The sequence below is a fragment of the Triticum dicoccoides genome, chromosome 7B (genome assembly GCF_002162155.2).
Source record: "Triticum dicoccoides isolate Atlit2015 ecotype Zavitan chromosome 7B, WEW_v2.0, whole genome shotgun sequence".
Classification (NCBI taxonomy): domain Eukaryota; kingdom Viridiplantae; phylum Streptophyta; class Magnoliopsida; order Poales; family Poaceae; genus Triticum; species Triticum dicoccoides.
In genome coordinates, this window is record NC_041393.1 from 437,589,379 (window position 1) to 437,600,801 (window position 11,423).

At 54.6% G+C, this 11,423-nt stretch overlaps 1 protein-coding gene across 1 annotated transcript; it reads left to right on the forward strand.

Moving 5' to 3' along the window:
- The first annotated feature begins 2,607 nt into the window (after positions 1 to 2,607).
- Positions 2,608 to 5,027, forward strand: LOC119335937 (cytokinin hydroxylase-like). The gene is made up of 4 exons (XM_037607982.1): positions 2,608 to 2,900; positions 2,990 to 3,461; positions 3,854 to 4,253; positions 4,336 to 5,027. The coding sequence occupies exons 1-4, from the start codon at positions 2,621 to 2,623 to the stop codon at positions 4,765 to 4,767; spliced, it is 1,584 nt and encodes a 527-aa protein (XP_037463879.1). The 5' UTR covers positions 2,608 to 2,620; the 3' UTR covers positions 4,768 to 5,027.
- The last annotated feature ends 6,396 nt before the right edge of the window (positions 5,028 to 11,423 follow it).

Consider the following 11,423-nt stretch of genomic DNA (forward strand, 5'->3'; position numbering starts at 1 on the left):
GAGGTAAGCTGCGCAACTGCTCAGGCGATCAGTTAATGGCGGTAGCAAGTCGATTGCTCCTTTTCTCCGATGTGTTCAGCACCTCCTCCACGACTCCTCCAATGGCGTCTGTGAGTTTAATGACCCCCACCTCTCTACTAGTTCTAGCTAGATCTGTGAGCATGTGGTAGGGTTAGATCTTCCGATGTGTGAATCTGATGTTCTAGTAGCAAGTTGTGATGGATTTGAAGCATGCTAGGAGTTGTTTCCATGCCGGCAAGGATTGATAGCTAGTGGTCATGGATGGATTGGTAGTATGCTTTGATGTGTGTTATGCTAGCGTGAAAGTATTTGGTTGTGTTGTGCTGAACTAGATAATCCATGTGTGCATGTGGTAGTGCCAGTTCGATCTGCCCATGTTCACTGGTAGTTCCTACTGTCGATGTGTAGTGTGTTCTGGTCTTGATGACGCTTACGTTTGTAGAAGATGCACACAAAAGAGTTTAATTAGGTCATCGTCCTATCCGATAGCCAATTTCCGGCGTCTTATGTCGAGGACTCCCAGCCTCGCATCAAGCAGATGCCTCCTGATTCAGACGTTTTCAAGGTGCCGGCTACGGTTCCTCCATTTGTGCTGGCTCAGCCCAATGTTGCAGCTCATGCCATCGAACAAACGGCAGCCTCAAAGGTGCAGAAGGATGGTAGGGGAACAACACGAAGTGGCAACCGTTCTTGTCAATGTTCGTGCTTAACAAGATATGTGAGATCCTAGCTAGTAGGGTGAGGACTGACAAGGGCTTCAAGGAGGTTCACTTGAACGTTGTTGCAAAGCAGGTGTTCGAGTTTTGTTATAGGAGGTCAGCTCGACCCAGGTTTACAACCACCTCAGGAAGTGTAAACAGAGGTGGATCACCGTGCCCAAGCTCAGATACCTGAGCGATGCTTCATGGGATGAGGGCACCTGCTCCATCCTTTTGGAGGCAGAGCACTACTAAGGCCACATCGCTGTTAACTCACAAACCATTCCATTCTAACTAACCAGTTTTTTAAGCCTATGAACCTTTGTCATTCTAAGTAACCACTATGTCATGTTTCTTTCTTAGGCTCACCCCAAGGATGCAGAGTCCCTCAACACACCCATCCAGAACTACCACCAGATGCAGCTGATCTTTTCCTTCGGGATGGCAACCGGCAAGCATGCCCTGGGCTCCGATCAGCCGCTAGGCTCACCTATGCCCGAGTATCCAGACACCCAGACACCCAAGGATGGTGAGCACGTTCCAATGCTTGATAGGAAGAGCAAGAGGGGAGCCTTGATGGAGGACGAGATGACCGTCTTCAGCAGCATGACTCGGGCAGTGAAGAAGGTGGCCACTGTCATCAGGGGGAGCAAGTCGGTCGACGTACACCCTGACCTCTATGGCGTTGTCATGGACCAAGGTTGCTTCAGCTCAGAGGCTCTCGGGCATAGGTGAGCCTAGCGGCTGACCGGAGCCACCTGCTAGACAACAAAGCCCATGGTGTTGGGTTTGTTGCCATGGGAGACACCCACAAGGTGCTCTGGCTGAGGACCTGACTGGGAAAGCACTACTACTAGTGTTGCTTCTAGTGGTGGTGACGGTGTGCATGATCTTCGACGGCGATGGTGATGGCGACAAGGACGACGATGACGACGACGACGTATATTTTGTGTAGCTAGGGCTTGAAAACTATTTGATGGTCTGTGTATTTTAGTGAGGTGGTGTATACTGACCCCTCAAGGTGATAACGAAGCTGCGATGGTAGGATTACACCCTCCTTTGGATGTGGTGGTAGGATGACACCATATTAGTGCTAGGTTGAACTTGTTATGTTGTATGATCATGCATGCTTACTATTGCTCTTCTGCTCCATTGCTTGTTGTTTTAACTATTGATCTTGTGCACTGCTAGTACAAGTGGTATGGTTGTTCATCAGGAGGGCTCCAGGGATTTATAGTTCATGAGAAGCTTGCAATAAACAAGCTTTAGGATACAAGCACAACAACCACAGAGGGTTTAAGAGTAGGCAGGCGCCAGAAGATGCTTACTCCAAATTTGTGCGAATGCAGACATGCAGCAGTGTTGAAGTTGGCAAGGTGTATCGTCAGTTGGGCTGAAGAAATTCATCATCTTCATCCAGTTCATCGCCATTGCAGTGTTGTGGCATTGGTGTGTGCGGTGTGATCGTGTGTAAGGTGTAATAGTAGTAGGTAAGCTCGTCAAGTAGGGTACAAGGTAATCAGAACTCAATACTCGCATGCAACCAAACAACGTGCACTCGTATGAGCACAAACGATGCGAGCAACCAAACACATTCATAGAGGCGTTGCTACGATGCAAGAAGAGGATATGTTGACAACCAATGAACATGTAGATGATGGGCTTTTTGCCTGCATATGCTTAACCAGGCCCTAATGGGACAAGTATGCAAAGTATGTAAAATTGATGCGAGAAACCAACACCTTCTATATCGTGATACTATTAACGTGCTATATCGTGCCTATTTTTTGATATTGGCCCAATCATATGGCTGCATGCATACCACTCCATTGTGTTTATATATAGGCACGGGGCCTGGTGGCACTTGCACAGATGTAAACAAGGACAAGTTCCTGTCCAAAATGGTACCGGTCATAGTCCTAGTGCTCGTTGCATCGCCACTCTTGTTGCTGGCCAATGCTGTATGGATCACCGCCTCATGCTACTACCTCACGCCGGCGAGGATCCGTAGGATCTTGTCCAGACAAGGCGTCCACGGCCCCACGCCACGCCTTCTCGTCGGTAACCTCCATGACGTCTCCGCCCTGGTCGCCGAGTCCACCGCCGGGGACATGGGCTCTCTCAGCCACAATATCGTCGGCCGCCACCTGCCGCACTACGTTCTCTGGTCCAAGAAGTTCGGTCAGTGGGCCACGTATGTTAATCGCGTCGCTGGCCGGCCATGACCCGCGTGTCAAGTCTGACCGGAGCTCGGTTTTTCCTATCTGCAGGGAGGTTGTTCGTCTACTGGTACGGGAGCGAGCCACGGGTGTGCGTGACGGACGCCGGCATGGTGCGGGAGCTGCTCTCGTCGAAGCATGCGCACGTGACCGGCAAATCGTGGCTGCAGCGGCAGGGCGCCAAGCACTTCATCGGCCGTGGCCTGCTCATGGCGAACGGTGCCACCTGGTCGCACCAGCGCCACGTCGTTGCCCCCGCCTTCATGGCTGACAAGCTCAAGGGCAGGGTCGGGCACATGGTGGAGTGCACGCGGCAGACGGTGCGAGCGCTGCAGGAGGCGGTGGCGCGGGGCGGAAACGAGGTGGAGATGAGCGCGCACATGACGAGGCTCGCCGGCGACGTCATCGCGCGCACCGAGTTCGACACCAGCTACGAGACCGGCAAGCGCATCTTCCACCTAATTGAGGAGCTTCAGCGGCTCACCGCACGCTCCAGCCGCTACCTCTGGGTCCCCGGTAGCCAGTAAGTCATCAATCAAAGATCACCTCACCACAAATTATTTATTCATTTTTGAAAATATCTAAGTGCATTTTCATGGTGATCCTGCATTCCTTTTCTCTGTCGTGGTTTAAAGTAGTACTCCCTCCATTTTTATTTACTCTGCATATTAGAGTTGACTGAAGTCAAACTTTATAAAGTTTGACCGAGTTTATAGAAAACAATATAGACATTTATCATAATAAATCTATACGATGTGAAAGTACATTTAATAATAAATTTAATATTGTTGATTTGTTATTGTATATCTTAATATTTTTGTATATAAACTTGGTCAAAGTTTGTAAAGTTTGACTCTGACCAAAGCTAATATGCGAACTAAATAAAAACGGAGGGAGTACTACGGTTTTTTTTAGGTATTTTCCGAGCAAGTACAGAAGAGAGATGAAACGGCTGAACGGGGAGCTAGAGCAGGTGCTCAAGGAGTCGATCCAGCGCAACCGCGAGATCGCCGACGAGGGGCGGAGGCCGTCAGCAGAGGCGTGCAGCCGGGGGCTCCTCGGGATGCTCCTGGCCGAGATGGAGAAGAAGGAGAACGCGTTCGGCCACGGCGAGCTGGGGTACGATGCCCAGACGATCATTGACGAGTGCAAGACCTTCTTCTTCGCCGGCCACGAGACATCGGCGCTGCTCCTCACCTGGGCCATCATGCTGCTTGCCACGCACCCGGAGTGGCAGGACAAGGCTCGCGCCGAGGTTGCCCATGTTTGTGGCCACGCTCCACCCGCCGCAGATCACCTCCCGAAGCTCGCCGTCGTAAGCCATTTGACACCGTCGAAACACATGCACTCCGGCGCCACTGTACACGTCAATGTTTAACACGTGGATGCGTGTGCAGCTGCAGATGGTGATCAACGAGACGCTGCGCCTGTACCCGCCGGCGACGCTGCTGCCGAGGATGGCCTTCGAGGACATCACGCTCGGCGGCGAGCTGCGGGTGCCGAGGGGCGCGTCGGTGTGGATTCCCTTGCTGGCCATCCACCACGACGAGGCCGTGTGGGGCGCGGACGCGCACGAGTTCAGGCCGGACAGGTTCGCGCCCGGCCGCGCCCGGCCAGGAGCGGGTCGGTTCCTGCCCTTCGCGGCCGGGCCACGCAACTGCGTCGGGCAGGCGTACGCCATGGTGGAGGCCAAGATCGTGCTGGCCATGCTGCTCGCGAGCTTCCGCTTCGGTATCTCTGACGAGTACCGCCACGCGCCGGTGAACGTCCTCACCCTCCGGCCGCGCCACGGCGTCCCCGTGCGCCTGCTGCCGCTGCGAAGCCTGTAGGCCGGCTTGGGTTTGGGGCTTTTGGCAGCGTACTCGCAATTTTGAGTGTTTTATTTTTTGCATTTCTTTTTTGTAGAGAGAAATTTCGTGCTTCGATTCGGAATGAAAGTCTGTAGTATCTATGTAGAAAGTGGCGGAGGACGAAAAAATACTTGAGGTGGGGTGGACTCACAGGCTGATGTGGAGCAAACTAATTTTTTTTTTCGAGAGTACGCCAATAGCGTACCGTATTTTTATAGAAGGGGGAAAAAGTTTTACAAGAGACGAGCGATCAATGCGAACATCGATCACCCAAGCACCCACTCACACCTACGGTAGATCAATCGTGATCTCTCACAAAACGTTCTAATCCACCCACTCCAACACCTGCAATATGCCAATCGCGAATCTCCTCAAGGATGGCTCTAGCTAACTCATTGTAGTCCTTAACCTGTTCCGATCTGTTGAAAACTTTAGCGTTTCTCTGTTTCCATAGCGACCAAGCCGCAGCAATTATGAGTGAATCGAAACCTCGCTTTTGCTTCCCATGGAATCCAGCTCGTGTCCTTAGCCACCAGCCGACAAAAGTATCCGTGCTGCTGGGGTGGGGTATGTCAATTTCCAGGGTGTCCAAGCACTTATGCCACACTTGTCTAGCATAGACACATTGCACCAAGATGTGCTCAGCCGTGTCCTCATCCTGCAAACAAGTATAGCATGGCGATGGGTTATCTTGCAGGCCATGGCGTACCCGTCTGTCCGATGTCCACAATCGATGCTGCACCGCAAGCCAGGTAAAGATTTTGCACTTTAATGGTGCCCAGCTACACCAAATCGCCACAGCTGTAGGTGATACGATCGTACCCTGGTTGAGCCTCATGTAGGTGGATCTCGCCGTGTATAAACCTGATGGATCATGCGGCCAAGAGAACGTGTCCTCCAGCAGCTCATCTCTCGGCACTGTCGCAATGGCATGTCTCAAATGGACTGTTTGCAGCAATGCTCCGAAGGTTGTCTGTGGTTGCACGTCGAGTGCCCACCTTTCTCCTATCAAAGCCTGGGCAACCGTGCGTGAGTTTCTGACCCTTTTCTCCACTCCCGCCACAAGCAACGGCGCTATATCCCTGACGGAGAATCCATGAATCCACCGATCCCTCCAAAACAGGATCTTGTCTCCTTTGCCCACTGTGATCTGCACCAAGCTATCGAAAACGAGCCTCGCATCTTCATCCACCATGAGTCCCAGTCCATGCCACGGTCTTTGAGGGTCTGTGCGCCTCATCCATTCCCAGCGCACCCTAAGTGCGAGCGCTTGCAGTCTCAGGTTTTTAACTCCCAGGCCTCCGAAGCTAGTCGGCTTGCAGATCGTATTCCATGCCACTAAGCATTGGCCTCCGTTCACTTGATCTTTCCCCGCCCAAAAGAGCGCTTGCATCCATCCATCAATATCCTCGAGTACCCAGCCAGGGGCCTTCATCGCGAGCAGTTGATGCACAGGTCTCGCTGCGATGACCGATTTCACAAGTACAAGCCGGCTTGATCACTGCAGCAGACCCCTCTGCCAAGCCGGGAGGCAGTGCCGCACTTGATCCAAAAGGGGCTGCCAATGCGCCTTCGTGAGATGCTTGATGGCCAGTTGCAGTCCAAGGTATTTGCACGGGAATTCTCCAATGGGGCATTGCAACAGATTCTGCACTCTGGCTTTGTCTTCCTGGTCCTCCGAGATCAAAATCGCCGACGATTTCCTGTAATTGACCCTCAGTCCCGAAGCTTCTCCAAATAGCTGCAGTGCGATCCTGACGAATCCCAGATCCTGAATGTTTGGCTTGACGAATAACGCCACGTCATCCGCATATATAGATAGTCGCTGGGTCGCCGAGATTCCGATGTATGAGCTTAGAACTCCATCAGCCATGGCTTTGGAAACCAAAGCCGTGAGGACCTCCATTGCAATGACAAAAAGCAGCGGGGAGACCGGGTCCCCTTGTCGCAGCCCTTTTGCATGCCAGATCCTTCTTCCCGGGGCTCCATTGACTAGCACTTTGGTGCTCGAAGTATGCAGCAGGACAGCTATCCACCTGAGACATCTCCCTCCAAAGCCTTTGGCGCCGAGCACTTCGAACAAGAAGGGCCAGGACAGGGAATCGAAGGCACGAGATATGTCGAGCTTTAGGAACACACCTCTGTTCTTCCTCGCATGAATCTTCCTGGCCACTTGCTTAACAAGGAGGTAGTTGTCATGCAAGCTTCTTCCGTGGATGAACGCGGACTGATTGGCAGCCACTAAATCTTTCATGAAAGGCCTAATCCGATTAGCCAGTAGCTTGGCGAACAGTTTGGAGAAACTGTGTGGTAGACTAATCGGTCTGTAGTCGCCCACCTCCATAGCATCCTGCTTCTTGGGTATCAAAACGATCAGAGCGCGGTTTAATCTGGCGAACCCTCGGTCATCCCCAACGCAAAGCTTTAGGAGCGCTGCCATGATGTCATCCTTGATAATTGACCATGCCTTTTGGTAGAATTCAGCCGTGAATCCGTCCGGCCCAGGGGCCCTGTTCGGGGCCATCTCTCTGATAACAGACCAAACCTCCTCGACAGTAAACAGCGCGTCCAAACTGCTCAAGTCTTGCTGCGCCAAGCCTAGCTCTTGAAGATTGAGCGTGTGATCCCTGGCCTGTGCTGTGCCAAGGGAGTTTTGAAAGGCCTCTGTGAAAATCTCTTCTTTGCGGGTCTGGTCAGTGGCAATCTCATCTCCACGTTTAACCTGCGGTATGAAGTTCTTCGCTCTCCTGCCGTTCGCAACCAACTGGAAAAACTTTGTGTTAGCGTCTCCCTCGCGAAGCCATCTATGTCTTGATCTTTGCCTCTCGATCGTACGTTCAAGCGACGCCAGCCCCAGAAGTGCAAGCTTTAGCGTTCTTCTTAGCCACGTCTCTAACTCGGTGAGCCCTCTAGATTCCATAGCTTGATCCAATCGGAGGATTACTAGTGTGGCAATGGCGATCTGGAGTTTGATGTTCCCCACTTTCCTCTGACCCCAATCTTGTAGCGCCACCGCGGCATTACGGAAGAGCGCGTCTAGTCTCTTGAATGGGTCCACAATGGAGTGATCACAAACCCAGGCCTCCCGAACCGCCTGCTCAAAACCCTCCAATTTGACCTAGAAGCTCTCAAAACGAAACCTCTTCTTCGGCCAATATGTTGCACTGGTCGATAAGTGTAGCGGCGCATGATTCGAAACACTAGTCGAGAGCGCCTGCAGTAGATAATCAGGCCGCGCCAATTCCCAGTCTACGGACACGAGGATCCTGTCTATTTTGGTCATAATTGGGTCATCTCTCTCGTTGGACCAAGTGAAACGACGTCCGTGCATGTAGAGCTCTTTCAACTCATTGCTGTCGACAAAACTTCTGAATTTGTTCATCATGTCCCGATTAAGATTCATATTATTCTTCTCCGAGGCGCGGAGGATTAGGTTGAAGTCACCCAGAACCATCCACGGCCCCGGACATGTGGTTCTCCTCGTGCACAACTCCTCAAGGAAAAGGGTCTTCTGGTCGTCGCCTTGTGGCCCATATACCACGGTGATCCACCATTCCTCTCCAGACTTTGGATGCACCAAGCATGTAAGGGAGTTAGTGTCGCGCGTGATATTATCCACCATCATCACGGTGGTATCCCACGCTAGAATGATCCCACCTCTCGTGTCCACCGCCGGCAAATAAGCAAAGCCGTCTAAAGACGGGCCACAACATTGCATTATGAGAAAATTATCCACTACATCGAGCTTAGTTTCTTGCAAGCACACTAAGTTAGGCCGCACCGACACTAAAAAGTCTTTCACCGCTTGTCTCTTGGCTGGGTTGTTCAAGCCTCGGACATTCCAACACGTCACCGATGGGTTTGTATCCATGGAGCAGATGTGCATCCAACACCCGGCACGGCACACATCTAGTGCGCACCGATTCCAGCCGCAGCCCCAGAGCAAGTGCCACTGAGCTGCCCCGGCATCTCTTTGCCGAACAGGGCTGCGATCACGCACACGTGCTGCTCGCGAAGAGGCGAGTCAAACAGTGCCTTAAGCTCTTGCATGGCTGCGTCTTCCACGTCCAAGTCTTCCGGTACGAGTCCCAGCGTGCGCAAGAGAACGTTCTCCGCTGGCGTGGCCCTTGGCGCTACATGCACTGCTGATTTCTTGGCAGCTCGAGTGGTTCTTCTGGGCGTGAATGGCTCAGCCTCGACCCGCAAGGTGGTGGCCTGGACTTCCCTGAGAATTGGTGGGGCCAATTTCTTCACAATGCTTGAGCAGAACACCTTGAGCTTTGCGTACATCTCCGCCTCCTTGGTAGTCAGTCCTATTGCTGGACTGTTCGTCATGACAATCTCCATACCTGTCCCCTTGTCACAAACATCCGAGGGTCGCTGTGCAGGCAGATTGCCCATATGCATCACCAATGGCTCTTGTACGTGGATCGTATCGCATGCAAGAACTGCATGGTTCCCATCAGTGTGGGGCCCAGTCATCCTGAGGCCATCCATCGATTGCATGCACTCATCCAGGGGGGTGTTGCCAGGTGTCCCTTGAGTCTGCGTCTCCACCACGGCCTCATGTGCCGCTGTGTCCTGCGTGAACACGGGGGGCGCGCTCGCCAACGCACGTGTCGGCTCTTCCCGCGGTGCGACAGGATTGGTCACATCCGGGGGCCCAATTTCCCCACCGCCTTGGGATCCTGGTCCTATCTTCTCCGAAGCGACAGGAGGCACAACCACAGTAGGCTCTGCACTCGTTTTGGCCGTAACCGATTGCCCAGTGGCCACTCCTCCTTGGGGTTCTTGGTTTCCGTCCTTAGTGGCCGCCAGCACGAGAACTGGCCCCATCTGCTGCATCGGGGCTGCCACCTGCGGACCAACCCGGAGCGTTCCAGACTGGACAACTGATGGGCATGTGCCTTCCCCTTCTTTTCTCTGCTCAGACTCTGCACGCCTCAGCAGCCGAGGCAGAGGATTGGCCGTTGCTTCCGGAACCGTTCCACCACTCCTATTTGAAGTCGCCATCACTTCACCCCTAGCAGCACCCACAGTTGGCGCGCGATTCGAATCCTCTCTCCTGGCCTGACCGGTCAAACGCTGAAAAGCTGAAACTCGTCTCGTCAGCCTGCACAGGATAGGGATTGGTGGGGCCCCAGGCGTAGCGACCGGCGTGGCCTCCATGGGAGGGAGGCGCCAATCGTGTCCCAACGGTCTGGACCAGGCCCCACCCCCACCACCAGCGGCAACGCCGCCCAGGCCGCCGGAGCGGGTGTCAGGGACCCCAAACTGCCACACCAGCCTGCGTGATCTGGGTCCGCCGCCCGCAATGTCGTCGTCGTCGGGGAGGCCACTTTGGCCGCAGCCCGACGAGCTCCCAAAGAACCAAGGCTCGCCAGCCTCTCTCAGATCCATGATCATGTCGGTGTGTATGAGCACCTTGTACTGCAGGAGAGCGGGCGGCGCCTCCAGTCCAGGCTCCGACACCGCCAGCCATCTGAGAGCAGGAATCTCTTCTGGGCTCGCCGTCCATGCCGTGAGCTTGAACGAGGACAGATCGGAGCGGGAAGCCGTCTCAGGAGCCACCTCCTCCACCTTGCAAGAAGACCCAAGCAGTTCCTCCACCACAGAGCGATCCCACGCATGGGGGGGGGGATGCCCTCGATCACCAGCCACACCTTGAATCCGAACACCGAATGGACTGCCTGTGATTGCCTATTCCATGGCCTGAAAATCAGACGATCACCTTCAAACTCCACCGAGGGGCACGTCGTCACTCTGTTCCGCATCTCCACGGTCGCAAAGACCACCAAAAAGTCCTCCGGCCTGTAGCAGTGCACCGAGACGAGCTCCGGGGCGATGTCGAGCTTCCCGGCGAGGATCTTCTTCACACGCGCTGGTGCAAGAACCCTCCTTTGACCAGCCACGTAGACCACCATGGCGAACTGGAGGCGCCGCTCAAGGTCGGACACAACAGCAGAGCGCTTGACGATGCAGAGCTCCGCCGGCGCCTCCTCGACTCTGCTCTCCACTTGCAGACGCGGCGGCGCCAGAGGTGGCCACTCCACGTCGACACCCGGCGCCACGTTCTGAACCGACAAACCAGACACCTTGGGGCGCGGACGCCGGCGCCAACCGCGGCGGGGGAGATGAGCGGCGCGCCACCTTGGCCACCGCCTCCCTGCGGAGGTCGTCCACCGACGACGGGCTCCTCGGCCTCTTGCAGTCCCGGGAGCCATGGCCGGGCAAGCCACATCTGAAGCAGACAATCTGATTGGTGCACTCCTTCTTGTAGTGGCCCTTCTCCAAACACTTGAAGCACTTGTCACGCATCTCCGGGGCAACCACAACGGGCGGCGACGCAGGCCGCGCCGTCGGCGAGCGCACGATCGGGCCAACAGGGCTGCGCCTCATCCTCCAGAGCTCTTTCTTGGAGGGAGGCGGGCGCTCCCACGGAGCATGTCCGTCCCCCGGAGCAGGAGCGTCGAGCTCCGCCGCAGCAGGCCCCTGCGCGTCCGAACCCTCGGAGCCGGAGGAGATCCCCAGACCCGACACCATAGGGCGCTCACCCGGCGGCCGGAATGACGAGGTCACAGATCTGGGACTGGCGGCCATGGGGAGGGGGGAGAGGCCAGGGGGGATCAAACTAA